Source organism: Ambystoma mexicanum, chromosome 2q (genome assembly GCF_040938575.1).
Source record: "Ambystoma mexicanum isolate Mex_15411 chromosome 2q, UKY_AmexF1_1, whole genome shotgun sequence".
NCBI lineage: Eukaryota > Metazoa > Chordata > Amphibia > Caudata > Ambystomatidae > Ambystoma > Ambystoma mexicanum.
The window spans coordinates 1031398333-1031422120 of NC_090924.1; the positions used below are offsets into that span (position 1 = coordinate 1031398333).

Here is a 23788-nt window from a genome sequence, read left to right on the forward strand (position 1 = left end):
TATTCATATTTTGTCAATATTTACGAGAGACCTGTTCTTTTAGGGTCTTCCCAATTCTCAGGCCAACCACCATGAACTAATTTGTTTTTTTAAGTTGTTTAACTTTGATTTCATATAGCACATAAAGGGAGAAATTAATTGATACAGTTAATGACAAGGTTAGAGTGCAAAGCTCTATTCAATGCAGCACTAAGTTTGGCTTCAGGTAACCTTGAAAAGCTTACACTACAATAAAGCAATGGAAGTTTAAATTTAAAAAATGGAAAAAAAATACTTTTGTCACAGTCATAAAAATGTAATAGAATCACGTTGAATTGAGTCAATTCTTTGTTGAAACTGGGTTGATAATTAGAAAATGAATCCTCATAAATCTACATTAATTGCAATCAGACTCTTGTTCAAGTTAGAATTCCCGGGAGTGTTATTTGTGCTGTGCCGTGCAGGACGAAACCAATGGCACAATGCCCAGAGACTGATCTACGGCGTACAGTACAGACAGCCAAACAGTTCACGGTTAAACGTAGAGGCTCTTTCTCCTGGAGATCTGTGCACAAGCCGCAAGAGATCAAAGGCTCAGAGGCCCGCAGTCCCTCCAGCGACATGTATCAAGAGAACGCTTTCTAAGCTGGTTATTTTAAGGCTTTCGATATTGAGAGTTAGGGGCGGCCGGAGATCAAAAGGCACTTTGGGCCAGCCACAGTTTCTCCTACCACCTTATGTAAACATGTTTCTCATCAATATGGTACCTTAAGTGAAGCACCTTACAAAAGAAAAACTGCACAAGATCAATGGCTTTTTAGCCTGACAAGAGCCTGACAATTTACGAAAGAAATATTTTAAGGTTTACGCCTTTCAAATAATGACTGCCAGAGATCAAAAGCTCTTTGGCCCACAATCTCTTCGGCGTCGAAGCAACAATGCATGTTTTCTTAATGTTTAATGGGAGCAATTGAACTTTTCAAGGACACACTGACCTGTAAGGGGTCGGGGATCCAAAATATTTGCAGTATCTTTCACAGTATTGGAAACAATGATTTTGCTCAGCAAAGGGAGCCGTGTCCGAAGAAGTATTTAGATTAGTTAACAGTCTCGTGATGTTGCGTCAGCACACTGATCGCGTTCAGAGCTGCCTGAATAATAGGTTTACCAAACGGTATCCCACGTTGTCTGAGTTTGTGGAACAATGACTCTCTGAATTGCCTCAAAACTTGTGCTTGAAAATATGATCCACATTATTTTCCCTGCACCAGCCGCAGAATTTGTGCCAACGGCAGTGGAACAAGGACTTCCTGGTTGGCCTTCTGGTCGAAAGCAAAATCTCAATTACGTCATCTGGGAGGTCCCAATCCTTGCATCCCAACCTCAGAAACCATGCGCGAAGGTGGGGTGTCTTGACCTCCGGATGGAGAAACCGACCCTCCTCTAACAAGAGAATGTCCTCTCTTTGTGGAAGACACATTGGAGGGCAGATGGACATGCCCAGAAGGTCTGGGGACCATGTCTTCCTTACCCAATCGGGTGCAAGTAGGAGTAAGCATTTCCGAACTTCCTCAGCCTCCTGCTCACGTGAGGAATGTCGGAGACTGACGGAAACGCATACAGGAATGGGAACTCACAGCCCACTATGAACGCATCACCTAGAGCTCCTCTTGGGGGAAATTCCCCAGAGAAGAACAGTTCGCACTTCCAGTTGACACACAGATCCACTTGAGGGGTTCCCCAAAGGGTGAAGATCTCCTGAAGGAATTCCTGAGCTATTTCCCACTCGTGGGAGACTGTGCTCTTGCTGCTCAGAGTCTCCGCCGCCGTGTTCGCTTCTCTGTTTAGGTGAACCGCTGATCGGGAGATTCCTTCTTGAATTGCCCAGAACCAGAGCTGCATTGCCTTGCTGCACAGTGGTAGTGAACCTACACCTACTCTTGTTGAGGTAGTACATGGCCACTTTGTTGTCTGTCATTATCAGGACATTCTTTCCCCATACAGTGGGCAGAAGGGCCTTCAGATCGCACTCAGATGTAAAAGATTGAAGTGAAGTTTGGACTCTGATGGAGACCAACGACCGCTGATTGTCAGATTATTGTCGTGGGCCCCCACCCAGTGAGTGAGGCGTCCATAACTACAGTTATCTTTGGCCATGGTTGCCAAAAAGGTTCTCCCTACACAAGATTGTCCTTGCAGACCCATCACACGAGATCCTGTGCAATGCTGTTTGTAGGTCTGACATCTTGCCCGAGAATTGATACCACTGTGTCCTGAGAGCGCATTGAAGGGATCTTATTCTCAGGCGACCCTCTGGCACCAGATAATTGCAGGATGCCACGAGGCCGAGCAACCTCAAATAGTCGAGGGCCGGAAGACGCTGGGCACTTTGGAATTTGGTGACCATGTCCTGAGCCCTCACCTCGGGTGGCAAGGCTTTTCCCAAGGTGTTATCCAGGACTGCTCTGATGAACTGGAGACTTTGAGATGGTATCATGTGGGACATTCTGTAATTGAGGGAGAAGCCCAGTCTATGAAGACAGTAGCAGGTGATGCTGAGATGTTCCTAGAATTGTTCCGGTCACCGTGCCCTGATCAGTAAATCGTCTAGGTTGGGGTAAATGTGAATCCCCCTCTCCTGAGAAACGCTGCCACCACTGCCATTAACTTGAAGATCCTCGGGCGGAGGTCAGCCCAAATCGCAAAACTCGAAACTGAAAGTGGGAGCTGCCAACTGCAAACCTCAGGTACTCTGTGCTTGCAATGGATAGGCACATGAAAGTAAGCATCTAGAAGGTCCAATGACACCATCCAGTCTTGGAGTTGGAGGTCCTGAAGGATCTGAGAAATGCTAACCATTTTGAACTTGCCCTTCCTGAGGAATTTGTTCAGGTTTCTTAAGTTCAAGATGTGTCTCAATCCTCTGTCCTTCTTGGGTATTAGAACATAAGGGGAGTATCAACTCTTGTTACTCTTCGCTACAGGTAACGGTTCTACAGCACCTTTCTGTAGCACGGTCAAACTTTCCTGCACAAGGAGCGGATCTGGAATTCTGTAAGAGTTGTTCCCCGGTGGATGATCCAGAGGCCTTTTTAGAAATGAAAGGCAGTAACCCTGGGCTACAGTTTCCAATGCCCATGCATCTGAAGTAATGCCCTGCCATTCTTTCAGGTGCTGCGAGACTCCACCTCCGACTGGGGTCTTGTCGGTTAAGGCCTTAGAGAGGTTTTGGGACAGCTAAAGCAGCGACTGAGGACAAAGTAGCCATTGTTTGGGTGGACTTGGTACCTCTCCCTCGTCCACCACGAAGGTATCTTTTCTGGTCTCAATGACTAGCCTGTCCTCTCCCAACTGAGAAGTAGAAACTAAAGACCTTAACCCTCGAAATGATGTACTAAGTTAAGAACGTTGAGGCTGTCCGATTAGGACGCTGAGACTTTTCTGCCGCTATAGAGGTCTGCAGCTTCTCCAGGCTGTGGTTAGCCTTGCTGCCAAACAGCCGAGAGCGTCAAAAGGCATACTGAGAAGCCTGGATTGTGCATCCAGTGCAAACCCTGACTTTCTCAACCACGCAAATCTCTGTAGCATGGTATTTTGTCGCCATGGATTTGCTAATGCTGTCTGTAGTATCGAGACCTGACTGTAGGCACTCGCACATTGCCTCTTTTCCATCTTTAATGGTAGCAAGCAATCTCTTTCTTCCCCTTCGGGAATGTGGTCAGTTGCCATTGCTATGCAATCCCACAAGGTGAACATGAATTTCGACAAGCCGCAAGAGGCATTTAAGGCCATGCTCCCTGATGTAAAGATCTTCTGCTCTCTAGCGTCTACACACTCGTCTCCCCTGCCTAGCGGACTAGACAAAGACACTAAAGCAGGACGCAACAACGCTGAGCTCAACCGATAACTAGGGCCCAAAAGGAGCCCAGCTGTAATCCCAGGACTTATCGCAGCATACCACTAAGAAACCTTGCGATCCTCTGAGGCAACATATGCCCTGTGTGTTACCAGCAGTTGTATAAGTTGCAGTTTCGCATAGCACGACACCCTCTTATGATATCCCAATATCTCCACCCAGTGTGCATCTGTGAAAAAGGACCCCTAAATCTTCTTCCCATTTGCCCCTTACCACCAGGGGGCAGGGAGGCCCATTAGTCAGTAGGAAGTCTTATATCTGTGATATTTTGTGCCCTCCCTTTCGATATGTCATATAGGGTGTCCACTATGGAATGTTTTTCCATTAATTCACTGTACATGGCCCACCTACGTGTGATCTCTCCCTTGATGGTGCTGTGTAGTAAATATTGGCCTGTATGCAAGCCTGTGTTCGGCCAGCTCTAAAAAGGGTATAAAAGAGGTATAGTGCAGTAAATCCCCTATTATGGCTACCCCATGAGATTCCCAATTCGTGCGTATCCCCAATCTCACCTGTGCTGTAGGTACTTCTACTGAGACAAAGGGGATCTGTACCTAAAACATATCTGTGAGCCCTATCACTGCAAGTGCCCTATCCCACATTTTCACTCCTAGGCACACTAGGTGCGACCTTTGGCCACCTCAGGGCTTCCTAATCCATACCCGTTCCTTCAGGTAATAGCGTGACCAGGTAGGTTGCAACATTAGTGTATCTGGGGTTGGGTCGTCTGCGAGCCAGTACACCACAAATTGTAACTGTCCTGCTATATAATATAGCTCAAAGTGTGGGGCCCCAATACCACCTTCATATAGCCTATGTAGCAAAGACCGGGCCATTCTATTCCTACCATGTTGCCACAGAAAACCTCTACAAATGCTATCCAGTGTCTTGAAAAAGGGTCATTTACGAAGAAGTGCAGCAATCTAGACAGTATCACCATTTTCAACAAGGCTGCTATCCCCATCAATGAAAGGGGCAGTTAAGCCCAGAATTTCACGATTGATGCCTTCAACGTGTTATGTATATGTTCTTTCGCCGGATTATTATCTACATTGATCCCCAAATATCTAAACGTGGACTTTTTCCATTGTAAGGCAAGAACTGGCAGCACCTTTTGCTCCATCTTACGCAGACCTGCTATTGGAAACAACGCTGATTTATCTGTACCGATTGCGATACCTGACAGTTTCGTGAACAGCACCAAGGCCTCCAATAACAGCTCTAAATTGTCTTCAGGATTCTGGATGTATAACAACGCATCGTCAGCGTAAAATATCAGATGTCTGACCCCGTCTATTTATATACCTTCCCTCATGTATTCAGCCCTGAGGTACTGCGCAATTGGTTCCATGGCAAGGAGGTAAAGCAGCAGGGATAGTGGACAGCGCCGTCTTGTTCCTTTTCCCAATTCCCATGCTTCCGAATCTGTGCATTTTAACTCTTGCAATCGGTCTAGTGTACACCAGCTGAACAGACTTAATATAGGTTTATCGAAAACAAACCTGCGCAGAGTTGCATAGAGCCAGTCCCATCTCAATGAGTTAAACGCTTCCACCGCGTCTAGCGTGGCTAAGGCGCACAGGGTCTCCCAGGATGCTGTGCTGTCTATCACATGATGTAACCACCTCATATTCCAAGTCATACCTCGGCCTGTCACATAGCCCGTTTTGTCTGGCTGTACTAGAGTGTGCAACGCCCTTTTCATCATATTTGCAAGTATGGACGTCAGTATCTTATTGTCCTGGTTAAGCATTGAGAGGGGCCTATATGAACTACACTCCGTCTGAGGTTTGTGGGGTTTAAGGAGGGGAATAATAATGGATTTCCTCAAACTGAGATGAAGGACACCCACCTCAGAGTCAGTAAAGGTATTAAGCAAATGAGGGGCCAGCTCCTGAGCATATTCCTTTTAGAATTCGCTAGGCAGCCCGTCTGAACATGGGGTCTTTCCCGTCGGCAAGGCTTTAATCGTGCTTTCTTTAAAAAACAATTTCATTGAGCTTATATATTGCGCTTCATGCTGAAGACCAGCCTAAAAGTATAGCATAGGGCAGGGATTTGAACCTGTGATGCTCTGTGTGGTCTTGTTTCAAAGACAAATGTGTTGCCCCTGAGCAATCCTTCCTTACCCGTGTAAATCCTTCATGTGCATTTAACCTTTCTACCACTTTCCCCTACTCTGCTATCCTTTTCTATTCTCTTGCAGACGAATGTCTGGCAAACCCTAATTCGGGGGTGCGGATGGCAGGCACAACATGCCACTCTGTACAAGACTCAGTGCTGTAAAACCTCTAGCAAGGCATAACATAAGCAGTATCGCAATTCACGATGCAATAATGATTAATTGCACTAACTGCGGCATGATTTCAGAGAAGATTAGTGCTTTTGTTATTTCAGTCACCAAGCTCCAGGACAGCACATGGAAAGGAGGAGCCTCAGGCTGCTGGCGAACCCAAACGCTGACAGATGGAAACTGGAGATCAGAGTGTGGAAGCCTGTCAGTGTTTCTGGTCCTTCCTTGCAAGCATAAATAGCCCCAAATATATATTGAGGGGGCTGCTTGCAGGATGGGACTAAACGAAAAGGCCCTTCTTTTAACTGTCTTCTCTCTGCTTTGTTCCTTGCATTTTTCCCTTTCATTAAACTTTCGTTCCTTTGTCACCCTTTCTTGCTTTGCTCTCCTTATAACCCTTTTAACTTTCCCTTCTTTCATCTGTTCCGATTTCGCACGGTTTCTTAAATCAAATGTCTTCTAATTTGCCCCTCTCTACAGCTCGTCTTTGCCTACGTTTCCTGAGCACTGAATGCCACTCAGACTGAAGTGTGTCTGGAAGGGATAGCATTTTGCATGCACACGTTGTGCGCGCAAACCTGTGATGCATGTAGAAAGCAGAGTGTGCATGCAAAAAGCTGAGGCACTTCTGCATGTGAAAGTCTGCACTGCTCGGGGTAGATGATGGTGCAATGGTTGCACATGCCAAGTCAATTAATATATCAAAAAATATTATTACCAAATGTCACAGTCAGGGGCAAACGTGCAGAGTACCAAAGTCTTCTTTTAATGTACGTTAATGCTTTCTGGGGGAACTCATTAGGTAATTAGGATGCATACGTTTGTCCTCCATTGAGGGCAGGTTTATGACTTGCATGGCACTGTGCAACAAAACACATGTAGACTCCCATAAATTGCACAGTTATTGACATCACAGGAAGTGGCAAAGACAGTGACATCACAGGTAGTATTTGACACTCAAGGGGATCATGATAATTATAGCAATGTCTTGTACTGTAACTTAAGACAAGAGGTAAACAACTCTGACATGCAATATATCAAATTTCACAGTCCTTATTAGAAGTGAAGCACTACCTTAAGTGAGGCTTTTTCATATAGTGTACAAATGTCAACTGAAGGGAAGTTGGGACTTTTTTCATTTTGGCAGGAAATGCACAGTGACAAAACAATTTGTCCAGGATCACAAAATGTAGTTCATTTGTGAAGCCAGGATTGGAGACCAATGTGCAACCTAGGCACAACCACATATCGTCCCAGCTCTAGTTAGAAATAGGCGTTTGGTTTACAAGAATAGTTTTGTAGCGATGACTTGAAAAGTACAAAAAAAATCATAAACCAATCTGACAATGTAAATTCATATAGAAAACGTAAAAGACGAAGTGTGTGCTACTTTCTTATTCCATTTTTTGAATGGAAAACTACAAGTTCCAGGATGAAAATAAATATACTCTTTTAGGAAATGTACATTCAAGACACAGAACACAACAAAAAGTACTGTATGATAAGGTCACCTTCTTGTAGTCAATGCGTGACGCAATCCTGCTGCTTGCTATTGCATAATATATGAAGGAAATGTGAAGAGAAGACTTAAAAGAAAAATGTTACACCAGTGGGCTATCCTTAAGGAGTATTCAATTGAAATTCTCTGCCAATAGCTTAGAGGGTGTTACATATGTGCAAGGCCCTAGTGGAAAGCTCTATTTATTTTGCTAGGGCATCACTGTTGCTAGTATGTCCTAGTAAGGCATTCGTTCATCATAGCTCTAGTGTCGAGGAAAGTGTCCTAGGCCCTATGTTGGTGCACATGGGTCACATGTATTGTGGGAGTCATGGTGGAAAAAGGGATATGCACATTTGCTACTCATGTATGTCGGATTGCTAATTAAAATAAAATAATTTAGCAATTTTGACTAATCAATTTTTAAACACTAATTTATGCCTGGACTACAGTGGTGTCTGATCAATAAATAAACCTTGACATAAATCACCTTCTACTGCAAGCTGGTTTATGTTTAATGGCAAGCGGAGTAAAGAATAGGCTCTTCCCTTTAGGATTTAATACTTAGGCATGACCACAACTACATTTTACAGACTTGCTTACTGAAGACATTTAATTGAAAGAACGTACATTAATGTACTTATATTCATGGTCTTAACATTTTTCAGAAGCATCTCATTTATAAGTTTTTGAGACAGCTACACATAAATTCTGCACTTTCTTACAAGATCGGTCATTTACATACCATTGATATGAATTACTTTCACACCCCAAGACAAGGCATTAGAAAGTACACTATTCGACGGGATAATCTCCTATAAAAAGAAAAGAAAAGTATTTAGCCTTATACAATTTATACTTTATTGCATTTTGTTAATGTTTGGGGGAAGCAGGATGAATGACCACTTTCCATCAAAAACAAATTCCATTTTAAAATAACACATTCATATCTGTAACTGTTGCTTTGCAAAACATGCAGGTGAACACTCCTACTTTTCCAAGCTATTTTGGTGGATATCGCCAGAAAAAGTAATCTAAACATGTTAACGTTCATCTCCTAGTGAAATCATCATGCTACCCACTGAAATCAGAAACATAAATGGAGCTAGTCTATAACCCCATAATCCACTAGCCCTTTCCCCAGCCCTAATGTGCTGATCCAACTACTCCAGTGGTATTTTTTTACAACTTTCATTAACTGCCAATGTCAAGTCTGGGACATTCATGCAGATTGCCGGAATTGGAGAAGGCAGCCATAATGGCAACTGTGAGAAACCTCTGAAGGCGTCTCCCTGGCTTGTCCCCGGGATCTGTCATCCAGGTGGCCAGGACACAGCCATTGCTATTGGCTACAGTTCATGGGGGTGGACCAGTGAGGGAGGATCACCTGGTTGGGGTGGGGGGGTCCTCAGGGAGTGGGACACCGACAGGTGAGACGCAGTATCCCCTTCCTTTTACAGCTTTTCCCCCATCCTCTCATGGAGGACATTCCAAACCACTGGCCCCTCCCTTCTAACTAACACTTTCGCACATCACAAAGGACAACAAACTAACACCAGATCCGTTTACCTGACGTCCCAATACAATGGTCAGGCAAAGTCAGGCAATTGATCAGAATCACGCCTCTGACTGCCCCTTTCCCCTCGACAAGAATAAAAGGTGGAGCCAGAGAGCAAGGTAAGGAGCAAGGCGAGTACAGCAGACAGCACGACGAGACGGCTACCACGCAGCAGTTCAAAAGAAGGAGAAAGGCAGCAGGAATCGAGAGGTTGGTGAGGAGAGAAGTAACCTTGCCCTTTTCATCCTAGGCCCGTGGAACCTTTGTGGAAGAGAGCCTAAGACCGTAAACAATAGCACAAGTGGCCTGCAGCAGATGTCAAAGGTACACAGGGCAAGCCTATGCCGATAAGCAGGAGCGAGGGAAGATCCCCCCGCCCATGGTACCAGCCTTGACTTCAGAGAAGCCAAAAGTCAAGAGTTTCAACACAGCTGTTGAGTCGGGGGGAGAGCCAATAATAATCGGACTGTGATGAGAATCGCAAAGTGGCAAGTTTTGAACCAAAGCTGATGAACTTCGAATGAACTGTTAAAAGTATGAAAGGGAGACTAGCTGCTGAGGGAAAGCGGCACCACGTGGCTAACTCGAGAGACTCTGGTCGAGCCCCCTATGAGAGAAACTACAAGTTCCAGAACTTTTGTTTTAGTTATTTGAACACATCAGCCCCCAAAGGCAAGAGACTTTCACAGGAAACAAGACTTTGCCATCGGTGGTCCTGAGAAGTGCCATTGGAACAGTCGTCTCGTGCTGGAGAAGCCAGAGACTGTACTGTGCTCCAAGCTCCCATCTTACCCAGTGTCCAAAACCTGGGGAAGAGACCCAGCCTACCGCATCCTGACATTTGAGAACACTACCATCTTTTCTTGAGAACAATCCCACACCCCCTTTTGTATTAGTTGCGAGGTCTGGTATTAGGTTTCTTAGTATGGGTCCTTTTGTTTTGACAGGACACCACAAGGACTAACTTATTTTTCATTTGATGGTCGACGCTTCCTCCCATCGGAGATTTAAATTGGGCATTTTTCCAACCTGCACCTACCATTCATTCATCAATAAACAGCCTTGAACTGTGATCACTTGTGTCTGTCTTACTTGCTGTCACCATGAGTTCCTCACAAAATACAGGGCAGCACTTATTGTAGAATAGCCATGTCCATCAAGGGAAAGACAACAGCTGTTTCTGTATCACCGGGCTCCCCATCACATTAAGCAACAGCATCAGGGTGTCCTGTATGCAATTTTGCTAGGGAGGGGAAATGGTGGTGGAAGCGTACTAGGGACATTGGGCTGCTTTAAGAGCATTACTTTCAGTAATACCAGGGTAGTAGACCCCATCAGTTATACCGTGACGCTCAGCAAGAAATCAAACGGCAATATCAACTGGACAATATACTTTTCTGATCTTGTAAAACACAGATTCCAGGAACAGTATAAACCTATAACTGAGTCAGGAGAACACGGTTATTCTAGGGGAGTTGGACCGTGGTGTAATATTCAATTACAGTTGCTTTTCAGTTCACAGACTAAGGGAAGCAATAACTAACTTATTTTAGGCTAACAGTTATACTCAAGGTAAGACTGTTTGTGTCCGTCTAAAACAGACCAGGGAAAGCAAAACCCAGTGTTACACTTTATGAATGACTCAAAATTATTCTAGGTAGGTAAAACCTAATGCAGAATTATTCTGGACAGGCTAACAGCAAGTCAGGAGAAGCAAGAATCAGTTGGGGACACTCAAATTTATCCTACATACATTTATCCTAACAGGAATAGTGAAGTGAAACCAACAGCATTACTTTTGGGAAGAGGAACAACCAAATCACACAAGTAATATACCCTTACATCTACTCTGTTTGAATGGCAAAACTGTTTAAGGAAAGAAAGATGCTACATATAATGTTCAGAATGGCAAAACGTTTCTAAGGTAAGTAATAACTGTTCACTCTCAGAGTTACAGTTACCAACCAACTTATTTTGTAATTAAGTCCCTTTTAAACATGTATTCTCTTTTCTTGGCAAAAGGCCCAATCCATAGAGGTCTTTCCCTTATTCCTAGAGATTGAGTGTTCTCAGTGGCAGAAGTTGGGTGACTAGGGTCTAGTGTCCAACAGACAGGTCAGTATAGGTTCTGAAGTAGCAACGGTCAGGGTTCCGAAGGAAGACTGTTAGAACAAGTAAGTAATTTACTTAAGTTAGTTGAGGGTCCAGGGGATTCACAGAAGACACCCCTAGGAAGATTACAGCAGGGGCCTGTATGCACTGGATGAGAGGACTCCCAATCACAGAAAATACCCCAAAACTACACAGGAATCAATAGAGACTTCAGTAATTAAATACCCAATCCAGCACAGAAGATTTTGCAGCAGGACGACTTCAGGATCTGCAGCAGAAAACCTGGTCGCTTAATTCCTTCATCGAGAAGACAGAATACCAGATTGACCTTTGCAGCAAGGATCACAGGGAAGGCTCTAGGCAAGATCTTCCTTACGGCTGGATGCGGCTCTATGGATTTGGTGCCTTTTGCAGGCGCACAGAAGACATATCACTGATCGGATTCTCGTTGTTTGCAAGGTCCAGCACTCTGGTGAGGGGAGTTTCTAGACTGGAAACGTGCCTCTGGAGATCCAGCAGGATGTCCACGTTTCAGCAAGATTCGGAAGACCGTGCACAGCACAATGGCTCGAGGTCCCAGGGTATTTGGATATTGCAGCCCCGCAAGGTCGCAGCATGGCGTGGGATGGCTCCGAATGCAGGTCTTCTTGAGTCTGGTGGGTCTCACCAGGCTCTGGGTCAGGGTTGTAGTTTTCGGAGTCCCCAGGTCGATTGGAAGCAAGTGCTACAGCAGGCTCTGGTTACACAGCATGCTCTTTGGTCGCTGGAAATCATTTCAACTGCAAATTCTTCCTCTTCCTCTTCAGTTTTGGTTCCAGTGGTCAACTACCTCTTCAGCTTCCAGGTACAGACTTTTATGCAGGAGCCCAGCCAATCAAACAGCCTTGCAACATTCAAACTGGGGTGTTGGCAATCCTCTCAGGACAGCCAGCCTCCCAGTTTGAACAAGAAAGGACAAGGAACACTAAAATGGAGAAAACACAAGACGGACCATTTTGGTAAAATGAGCACCCATGGGTGCCTTTACCGGGGCTGTGCGAAACAGCCTGCGGTAAAGGTGCACCAAATTAATAAAAAGGTTTGCTGCCGCCAGCCATTAAAGGCAAGTTGGTCCTTGTAACAAATGTTAGATTTAAAATGAGGAAGGGGATACCCTGGATCTCCCCAGCACTCCACATAAGGTGGAGGGTGCTGGTGGTTTCAGCTAATAAAATGTAAAAGGGATCCAAAGATCCTTTCTACCCTTGGGAACTGTAGTTCTCACAAGGTTAATCAGAGAAAGTTAAAAGGGGAGCCCCATGGGCAACCCAGCAACAGGTACTTATTGCCAAAAAGTTGTCAAAGAGGGTAACTGTTAAAAGTCACTATGGAGAGTCTTCAAAATAACACCCATAAAGAGAGTAAAACGATTCTGTGAGTGTAGGAAAAGGTTCACAAATCACAGAGGTATAATGAACAATAATCCACCAGTAAACGCAAAAAAGTTCTTATTGCTATGGAAAACTTACCCAACACCCACAACCCCTGGACCTTCCTCACCAGAACCAAAGTGGAGAAGATTGTGATCCCCAATGGATTCCGGAAGACCAGCAGTGGTATCTGAAGGCGGGGTAAGTTAACATACCTGTTTCCGCTCCACACTCCCTGTTCTCCATAGGGTAATATTGAGAGCAAGTCCTGACCCTAGCTCACTCTGACCTCCGGCAGTAGAACCTGGGTTAAGGATCCTTACTTAGGTCTACCCTAGTGCACAGGATTGAGTGGAGTACATTTCTGAACTTTACTAAATACTTCTGTAACTTACGAAAAAGCAACACCAGAGCCCACTGCATCATTCTGAATAATCTTACCTGACGATATACATCCAAACCTAGGATCTTTGGGCACACGGCTCCATGCCACTTTAGGATTAGCTTTAAGATTGAGGGACGCTGTTGTGTTGGTTTTGCTTATTTTCCATGCATCCGACTACTCACCTATATTGCATTGGTAATTAATTCATATACAATTCTATTCTCCCAATGGTGAATGTGTATATATGTGTTATATGGCTTTGTGTGACAATACCTGTAATTTTTATGTATGCTTCCTAATAAATAACTATTTTTTATATACCGTCTAACCTGAATTATTGGGATTGCTGTGTGGACTCATTGTAGCCCTAGACTAACCTCACCCTTTTTCTAAGACTTGACTGCTCAGCTAACTTACCTTGATTGGATTTTGGCTAATGTCCGAGTCTTCCCTGTTTAACAGTAATTGGGTGGCCTCCAAAATCCCCCTCAGCAGGGCTGATTTTGAAACTCCATCTTAAAGTATTTGGCTAGCTACACTATTGCAATTCTTGTTTCCCCAATTGTCACCCATGTGCGACCAACAGACATGCTATGCACTAAACAAAATCCTAGAGGATTACAAAATAGTAAAAATGATAACCTACCTGCTCTTTGATAACTTTTTCAACCAAAGATTTTCCTCGACTTATTCGTACCTGCAAAAAAAGAAAAAACTTTTTCAAATAAAAATAAATCCATGTCAACTGTATTTATGATCACACTCTGGACAATAGGCTCAGAAAAAGGACTTGATATTTTACTTTCCAATTCTTAATACTGGTACAATCTTACTAATTGAAAACTAAATCCTCATGTAAAATATCCCAACTCCCACGCATCCCATCCCCAGTCTCCCCCACCCCCTATCTTATGTCCTATGAAGAGGACTGAAGCACTCACTGAAATAGGTTTTGAAAAACGTGTGGTAGGCTGTAGTGTGCATGGCTGGGGAAGGCACGCCCCTGTACTCTCACGCCAGATGGAATACAACTCGCTAGGGGAAAAGGCCAAGAGATTGCTTACAAGGATAACAAGTTTTAATCACACAAAAAGGTGCAAGCAAAGGACTCCCCTACTCAAGAACGTTCTGCCAGAGTCTGCATAAACACCACATTACAAGGGTACCCAGCGTCATCAGTGACATTGTATAGGGTTGAAACTTGCACAGCTGGTTGGGGAGGCCCAATGCATTGGCCTGCTCCATAGGCGATGCCGGGCTATGATTGGCTCCAGTCTCGTGGGTTCAGCTGGGCTCATCTCTCCAGGGACTGAAGGTCAGGCTTTTCACATGTTGCAGTTTCATGGTTACTATTGTACGATAACACTACTACATCATTATGACATGCACCAGGGAAACGTGGGGACTGCACAGGGAGGAGGAACACTGTCCTGCTGTCCACACATTCTCTGCTCTGTTTATATCGCACTCTACGCACCCAAGGCATCCACCCTTGTTTTGGGCTAGAATGTATTCCTCCCTTTACCTCATACTACAAAGGGTGCATTTATGGGATACAGTGAAGTGGTTCTGTTTTAGATCTTTCATGGCCATTGGTTTTATTGCTGGTGGTCGGAGGTCACCAATTATCGTGGAATGCAGGGGTTCTTGGACTGGGTCAGTGCTGGGTGCCATTACTCCTGGTGGGCTGGGTGGGGGTTGGAGGTCTGCTGTTGGCCTGGCTGTGCTGAATATGCGCTGCGAGGAGCATGGTTCTGTGTCATGGCTTTTCAGGGCACATTCCACTCTGGGATAAGTAATTGAAACAGTTGAGAATTAGCAGTGCAAGTTCATCTACCCTCAGCATTTGGGCCTGTTAAGGTTTTCCTGCAGGGCCTACATTTACCACGCAGCCATATAAGACTGAATGTGTCTAAAATAACTATAAAATACGTCTATGCATCTATAGTTCCTGCAAGATAGTATTTGTGCTTGGTTTCCTAGCACGTCCCTCTCCCCACTGGTACATCGCACGTCTATCTATGTGACTCGCCTCATTCGAAAGCGCCTATTTGAGAAAAATAAAGATGCCACCACCGAATACAGATCAAACACTAAAAATTGTGACAAAACAATGACTAGTCCAGAAACCAACACTGTACCTAGGATGAACAGAGCAAATAAGGAATCACCAAACATAACTGAGGAAAAGCTAGAGCGACAAAATAACAAGGATTCCATCAACCTATTAAATAAAAGATATATATTTGATGATCCTAGAAGATCTTACTCGCAATAGATAATCAATATTAGATTGCTCTGGGAAAGAAAATGATATAGTGCTGAATAGAACAAACATGTGTTTAATAAGTGCAATTCCACATCTGGACTCGATTAGATCAGACGACATTAAAACAATTCCTCCACGAAAATCAAACGGATAATGTGGCAGTACAACTCAAATCGCGAAAAATAGTGGAAGACCTAATAGAAGCAATAAAGACCTTCTATTCATTAGGCTTCCAGGTGACTAATACCAAAGTAAACAACCATGGAAGCAGAGCAAAAGTTGGTCGCCTTAACACAAGTATGTTAGCAAATAAGATAAAACTGGAAACACCATATTGGAAAAAGAGTAAACATCCACAAAGGAATACCTCCAAGACAAATAAAGCATAATGCAATGACACTACAATAAAAAACACCTTGGAAACTAAGTTGTTGGAATTAGCGGGAGTCCAGACATCTATCCGAGGGGGAAAATTACAACTTAACAAATGCGGACATAATATGTCTCCAAGATACTTGGATTAGCAGAGCAACCAATATGTGATGGTTATACAGTATTTATGAACCCAGCAATTACCCGCCGGAAAGGACGCCCATCTTCAGGACTACTGACAATGATCAAAGCAGCTGCCAACTTACATGTGCTACAGACTACCAATCTGAATTCCTTTATACAGACCATTACATTAGAAAAGACCCCAAACACTGCTAACATGACTGAGAACAGCGGCCTCAGAAGACACTATCCATTTTCAATGTCTTTTGGAATGATAATTGTTTCATGGACGTCATATTCTCAGCAATAGATGAATTGGGAAACCACTATCCAAACAATGAGACAATTTGTGGTGATTTGAACTTTCATCTATTCACAAAAACAGCCACTGAAATCTGCTCTATTTTGACCATCCATGGCATCATAACCCCATCCCATCCATCAGTCTGGGTGAACTCTTGTTTTGTGTACTCATGTTTTGCAAGAGGGGCTCTGCCCACCCTGATGGATACCATCATCCTGGAACTCTTCAGCAGGGTCTTTGTGCAAAACCTCAGGATCATTTGACACAAACAAAAATGATCAAAAAAATATTTTTTTAAAAAAAGAAACGTGATGGGAACCAACATTTTTACTGCCATTTCAAACCACGATGGGGCCCATGAAAACAGAATCAAACCAGTCATCAGCGTTCACTCCATAGCGATCCTCAATTTATGAAGGGCTCCTATAGCATGAGACAAAGACCCATTGTCTGCATCATTTAGTGGACTATACGTAAAGCAGGACAGTCCAATTTTCTTGCATACACCCTCACCCATAGCAGTGAAACATACCAGTTCTGGAGGGTCATAAGCCAAATTGCCCTCAACTAAGTTTTTATTGAGTTAAGAACCTGCGCTCTGTCTGGTTCGTCATCTGCAGCATCTACTATCTGGTTATCTGCGGCCATTTTGCATTAGCTGCAGTCTAGATACCTGGCATCAGGAGGAAAGAAAAAAGGTCTGTTTTGGTTAATAGGCGGTATTTCTCTAGAATCTTCTTTCATTTCTTAGAAGAGTCTTCTGATAAATAGTTTGTGCTCTTCTGACGAATTCTTGGTGTGCAGCATTACTGACAGATGAGAATCAGGAACTACTAGAACTGCAGAGTGTAGGGTGGTCATACCCCTCTCCATGATAGTGGAAGGTGCAAATATGCATATTGTCCACACACCCATCAATACTGCAGTATCGTCAGTAAGGTCAGGGATCAACAACGGCTGGCTCAAACGTGTTTTGCTGCCACTGGCAGTCTGACATTTCTTCTTCGGATCTTCTTTTAAACGTCCCGGGCACAGGTGTATGCTCACAATAACTGTAGCATCGCGAGTGCTCTGGGCTTCCTCTGATCGGCCTTCCTCCAATTCATCACAGCGTTAAGGGGTTTCTTGGAATGGTAATTTCTTTCAACTTGCACCTGCCTTTGAGGAAGCAGGGAAGGAACGACAATAGGCCATTAAGATGTTGTGTATGGGAGATTCATCCTGTCTGGGGAAATGGGAATACCATGTCTAATCCATGGACACCGCCACTACCCCAAGAGGTGCCTCTACCCCAGCCCCCCCAATGTGATCCTCATGTAACATCCCCCAGGTCAGGAACAGGTAGTGGCAGCCGTCCCCTGGCCACATGGGAGGTCACCGCCGGGTAAACAGTGATGGGTCCACCGGCTTCATCACATACCCCTGAAACTCCTCCCCCAAAAATCCTACTGCCCTGTGTGCATCTGATGCCGTGCATGTAGGAGTAAGAGGTGGGTGCATCCTTCTGCCCGTCTTTTTTTAAAAAACGTTCTTCATTGGTATTTCATAACACATACAGCACCTGCATGCTGGCACTCATTTAACAGTACAAGAAAAACAGAAGCAGCAAAGTGGAGCAGAGTAATTCGTTCTCAACCTCAATAGGTCTGTGCATTACAGTCAGAAATACAGTAATACATTGTGTTATTTCAAGAGAGGATGAAGTGGTTACATTTCAATTGCCATTTCCGTGTTTGTTTTCATCGCACACTCAAAGTAGTCCTGTATGGCAGTTCATTGTTTAGTTTACATATTTCGAGAGATTTAATCAAGTTCTTTCGCACAACGTTTGGGATTGGGCAATTAGGTAGTGCATATATGGTCCCCCATATGTCTCTAGGTCTAGCTTGGGGGGTGTGAGCACCTGCCATATTGTGTCTCCATATAATTACAGTACAAGATATCTGCAAGCCATTGCTCCAGCCCAGGAGACTGAGTCCCTCCTCATGCCATTGCCAAGCATTTGCAAGTGTGAGGAAACATGAAGCCCTGTCAGGAAAGAACCCTGGGCAGCCCAAAGTGTGAAACTAGAGCAACAGAGAAAACCCTGGCAGGAGAATGCCTAACTAAATATAAATGCCAAAGATATATCTTTTAGCCCTGCTAGTGTCCCCACTCTTGGGGATATGCTTGGGGTAGCCCAGTAAGCAGTTATTGGATTCTGTTGTAATCTTCTCCCAATATTTCACAAAGTGTCTCAGAAATTCCTTCCTAGCACATCTCCTACATCTTTAAGACCTCCGGGAAGAATGGATCCAGTGAAGCTGTCGTGTAATAATATTGGTTTAAGTATTTCACGTGTATTAATTTGAATCTTGCATTGAGTGCCACACGTTTCGTCTCACCACAGCAATAGCTCCAAGTCTGCTCGGATATAGTGCATCCCAATGTGGCTTCCCATTTCTCACTTTATCTTTAAGGCACACACCAAACATATCAGATGCTATCCCACCATGTTGGGGGCTTTTCAGCATTCTGTCAAGTATCAGAGCTACTTCTGGTTCTCTGGGAAAGGTCAAGAAAACCAGTTTCATGGAGTTCCGTAGCGTGAAATATAGAAATATGTCCAAGGGTGTGTGTTCCCCTATTTTCCGCATCTCTTCCAGCGTTATAAACTGAGCATTCTGGAGGAGATCGCAAAAACAAGTCACATTCATTCAATGTGGGCAACATAGCTCTTTTCACTAGTCAATGGGATTCCTGGTATGTAAATGACTGGTATTTACTTATTTTATTGCATTTGTTGTACGCCCAAACCCTGAGGTATCACGGCGTAGTTACAGACATCTTACTTATCAATTAATGGCATAAGGAACAACAAAGTACAGACATAATGAAAAAAACAATAAGTTAGGGAAGAAAACGAAATTATACTTAGGCAGCTATCTTTCCCGATTATCTGATGTAGGAGGTACCTACTAATATTGGGTGGAAGTTGACAGATTAGAATTGGTTAAAAAGCCGTGTTTTTAAAACCTAGGAAAGATTCTTCCTTTTTAATGCTAGTGGGGAGGGTATTCCAGAATTTAGGGGACAAAACTGGGAAGCTGCTCCCTCCTTCTCTAGAGCCATTGTATAGAGGGACAGAGAGTGATTTGATAGAGATATATATATATATATAGTAAAAAAAGGGAAAAGTAATTGCACTTCTCCACATAAGGACAGCACTCTTTGCGGTTAGGACGCCAGTATGGATCTCCAAAAAATAAGTCAATTCACCATTCGCCAAAGGTTCTTATGCCATATTCAGTTCATTAAACTTACGACGCGTTTCGCAACGCTCCCGTTGCATATATATATATATATATATATATATATATATATATATATATGATACATTACTCACCGTAATCGTATTTCTGATGCTTGTATCTGCTTAGATTCACATGCTGTGCATAGGCCGACATCTAGTGGAAGCTGCGGAGTATTAGTTTGTTTTTCAAAACTCGGAAATGGGCGTCGACACAGGACGTGCCAGTAATACTATCCCTAGTGTGACGTCCACTGTACCCAAGATCCCTCACGCGTCTAGGATCCTCAGATTGTATTTTTTCTGACATGAGGTAGCATGAGGAGTAGCGCGAGTACAGATAAGCCAAGCAGATAGACAGAAAGGTAAGACTACAAGCAATCATGCGCCTTCTCTCGGAGGGGAGGAAGGGTGGGTCGCATGTGAATCTAAGCAGATACAAGCATCAGAAATACGATTACGGTGAGTAATGTATCCCTTCTGAGGCTTGTGGAATCTGCTTAGATCACATGCTGTGCATAGATTAGCGAGCAGTACCAGAAGAAGGAGGTGGGATGTGAGAAGGGTCATGAGCAAATAAGTGTCTTAGAACCGCTTGTCCCACTTGTGTATCTGCCTTGGAATGGGTGTCAATGCAGTAATGCTGAGTAAAAGTGTGAATAGAGCTCCAAGTAGCTGCTTTGCAAATGGTGTCAAGGGGTACATTTGCAATGAAAGCCAGAGTGGCCCCAATGCCTCTAGTAGAGTGGGCCCTTGGCGTAAAAGGCAGAGTCTTTTCAGAGAGTGAGCAACACAGCTGGATACAGTTAATAATCCACTTCGAGATGGCACCTTTAGAGACGCGATCCCCCACTCTGCCTGTAGCTACGGAGACAAACAGTTGTTCTGTTTTCCTTAGCAGTCTGGTTTTATTTACATAGTGGAGGACCGCCCTACGCACATCTAGGGTGTGTAGTTTCACCTCAGCCGAGCTTTGCGGGTTCTGGAAGAAAGGCCGAAGCTCGATGGACTGGTTTACATGCAATTTTGATATAAATTTAGGTGAGAACCTAGGGTGTGTGCGTAAAACCAGTTTGTCTTTATGGATAGTAAAGAAGGGATCCTGCACTGACAGAGCCTGAATTTCACTGACCCTTCTTATAGAAGTAATAGCTACTAAGAAGGCAGTTTTATAAATCAGGTGTTTGAGACTGCTTTTATGCATGGGTTCGAAAGGGGGGCCCATGAGCTTGGCTAGCACCACATTAAGGTCCCACCCTGGTGGTGTGTTTGAAATAGGAGGGTGAAGTCTCTTTACTTTTTCCATGAAGGCTTTAACTACTGGTACTTTCCACCACAAAACCTTGCTATGGGAAGTGGTGTAAGCCGAGAGGGCTGCCAGGTGTACTTTGTGAGTTAAAAAAACAATCCTGCATCTAGCAGGTGGAGCATGTATGTAACAATAGTGGAAGGAGTGCAATCAACTGGGTTGATTTGTCTACTCTGGCACCAGATAACGAACCTCTTCCACTTGTCAAAGTAACAGTGCCTTGTGTTTGGTTTCCTAGATTCTTTAGGATGTCCATACACCTCTGTGGCAAATTGAGGTGTCCAAACTCTATGACCTCAGGAGCAATGCTGCCAGGGTCATTGAGTTGGGTTGCTGGTGCACTGTTTGACCTTGGTGCTGGGACAGTAGGTTGTACCAGGCTGGAAGTTTGATGGGCTCGCACACCACCATCCTGCGTAGGTGTGGGAACCACTGTTGTCTTGCCCACATGGGAGCAACTAGGACGAGCGTCATCGACTCCCTGTTCATCTTGTTCACCAATTTCCTGGAGAGGTGTTCCCCTGGGAGTCTGGTTGGGGGAACCTGGATGCAAATCCTGGGCATGGTCTGTTTTCGCTTGTGGCGAATAAGTCTATAGTGGGGAAACCCCACTGAGAAGAGATCTTCTACGACCTCTCTGTGAAGAACCCATTCGTGTTCCTCTGGGAGGGAGTCTCTGCTCAGAGCATCCGCTAGGGAATTGAGCTCCCCTGGAACATTTTGTGATGAAAGGAAGATGTTCCGTCTGAGTGCCCATATCCAGATTTTCTGGGCAAGCTTGGACAGATTTGGCGAGCGAGTCCCTCCTTGCTTGTTCAGGTAGAACATGGCTGTAGTGCTGTCCGTCCGGGTTTGCACTGACAGGTTTAGTAGATGGGGCTCGAACGCCTGAAGCGCTCTGAATACTGCCAGAAGCTCTAGCAGGTTGATGTGGTTCTTGGCCACTGAGTGAGACCAGAGACCCTGAGCTGTGTGGTGGAGATGGTGAGCTCCCCACCCCGTCAGACATGCATCTGTAGTGACTACTGCCTGTACTTCGGGATCGTAAAAGGGTTTCCCCTGTGCGAGATTCTCTCTTGTCCACCCGTGAAGGCTTTGTACCAACCACTTGCCTGAGACCACTGTTTCGCCAACCATTCCTGCATGGGACGCATGCGCAGGCGCGCGTGGGGGACCAGGTAAATGCATGACGCCATCATGCCCAGTAAACGCATTGCTTTGCGTACCGTTATTTGTTGACCGGACTGATAATGCGGAATTTGCAGTAGTATATTCCGAATTCTTTCTTCTGAAGGAAAGGTCAACCCCTCCTGGGTATCCAGGATTGCTCCTAGGAATTGTTTTGAGGTGCTTGGCACCAGGCTTGACTTCTTCTCGTTGATCGAGAAGCCTAACTTGTGGAGGAGGTTGATAGTCCTTTGAATGTTTGTCCTGCAAATTCCTGGGGTTTCCCCCGTTATGAGCCAGTCGTCCAGATAAGGGTACACTGGGATTGCCTCCCTGCGTAGGTGTGCAGCCGCCACCGCCAGTACCTTGGTGAATACCCTTGGTGCTGAAGCTATCCCGAAGGGCAGTACCTTGAATTGGTAGTGGCGACTGTCCACCTTGAAGCGCAAGTACTTTCTGTGCGCTGGGAACATGGAAATATGAAAATAAGCATCTTTCATGCCAAGGTTGCCATGTAATCCCCCTTTTTTAGGAGGGGGATTACCTCTTGTAGCGTGGTCATACGAAATTTTTGGGGCTTGACATACTTGTTGGCAGGCCGTAAGTCCAATACTGGGCGCATTGTCAAGTCGTTCTTTGGCACAAGGAAGTAAGTTGAATAAATATCCTTGTTTACCTGGTGTCCCGGGACGAGTTCTATCGCGTCCTTTTGTAAAAGAATGGCGATCTCCTCGAGGAGAATCTTCTGATGTTCTAAGGAGTGTACTCTTTGTCGTGGAGGATGGTTCCGGGGACGCTGCAGTAGCTCTATACAATATCCTGTGGATACTGTTGACAGCACCCATCTGTCTGATGTGATCCCTTCCCAAGCCTGGGTGAAGTTTGAAATGTGTCCCCCTACTGGGCTTGCGTGAGAAGGGACCCTGAACTGAGCGTCACTGCTTTGGTGGAGGCGTGCCGCCTCCCTTGCTGGGGCTGCCTCTGCCTTTACCACGACCTCTCCTATTACCTCTGCCGTAACCCTGGGTAGACTGTTGGTTGTTGTTCCACTGTGTACCCTGCCCCTGGGAATAGTTAGATCCTCACTGGGAATTTTGGCCGCGTGGGCGACGAAAATTGCTATTCCCTCTCTGGTTAGGGGGTTTATTGGTTAACTGGCCAAGGGATTTGAGTGTCTCGTATTCGTCCTTGGCATTTTTCAGTGCGTCTTCGACCGCCTTACCAAACAGATCGGCTTCCACCGGTTTGTCTAACAATGATGCCTGTGTTTCTGCCTTAACACCAGACTGCCGTAACCACGCATGTCTCTTGATAACAGTACCTTCTGCTATCAATCTGCCTGCGTTATCCGCGGCGTCGAAGGTTGCTTTCAGAATGCAACCAGACACGGCTCTACCCTCTGCGGAAATCCGAGCTAATTGGCCCTTTAACAGTTCAGGAGCAGAGGCTATGAGAGCCGCGACTTCTTCCCACTGATGGCAGTTGTAGCTGGCCAACAGGGTGGTGGAGTTAGCAATCCTTGCTTGATAGGCGGACGTTGAGGCTACCTTCCTGCCGACACCGTATAGTTTTTTGCTCTCCTTGTCGGGAGGAGCTTCTGACGAAGACAAGGGTGTCCCAGCCCTGTTAAGAGTGTTGGTGACAACTAGGGAGTCTGGCTTCAGATGTCCTCTTATATAGAGAGGGTCAGACTGTGCTGCCCTGAAAAGTTTTTCAACCCTGGGATTGACTGCTCTGGTGAGGTTTGGGTTCACCAGGGACGGGTCTATTCTCCGCTGAATGGATTTGAGGATATGGATGGTCTG

At 44.9% G+C, this 23788-nt stretch overlaps 1 protein-coding gene across 6 annotated transcripts in view; it reads right to left on the reverse strand.

The window, feature by feature from the left end:
* The window catches only part of DBF4 (DBF4-CDC7 kinase regulatory subunit), a 718935-nt gene that overhangs the window by 547438 nt on the left and 147709 nt on the right, over positions 1-23788 (reverse strand). For all 6 annotated transcript variants that reach the window (XM_069648379.1, XM_069648376.1, XM_069648378.1 and 3 more), the window contains exons 5-6: positions 13797-13847; positions 8432-8501 (exon numbers count right to left, since the gene is read on the reverse strand). In XM_069648379.1, the coding sequence (XP_069504480.1) occupies positions 8432-8501; positions 13797-13847 (121 nt within the window). The remainder of the gene's footprint in view (positions 1-8431; positions 8502-13796; positions 13848-23788) is intronic.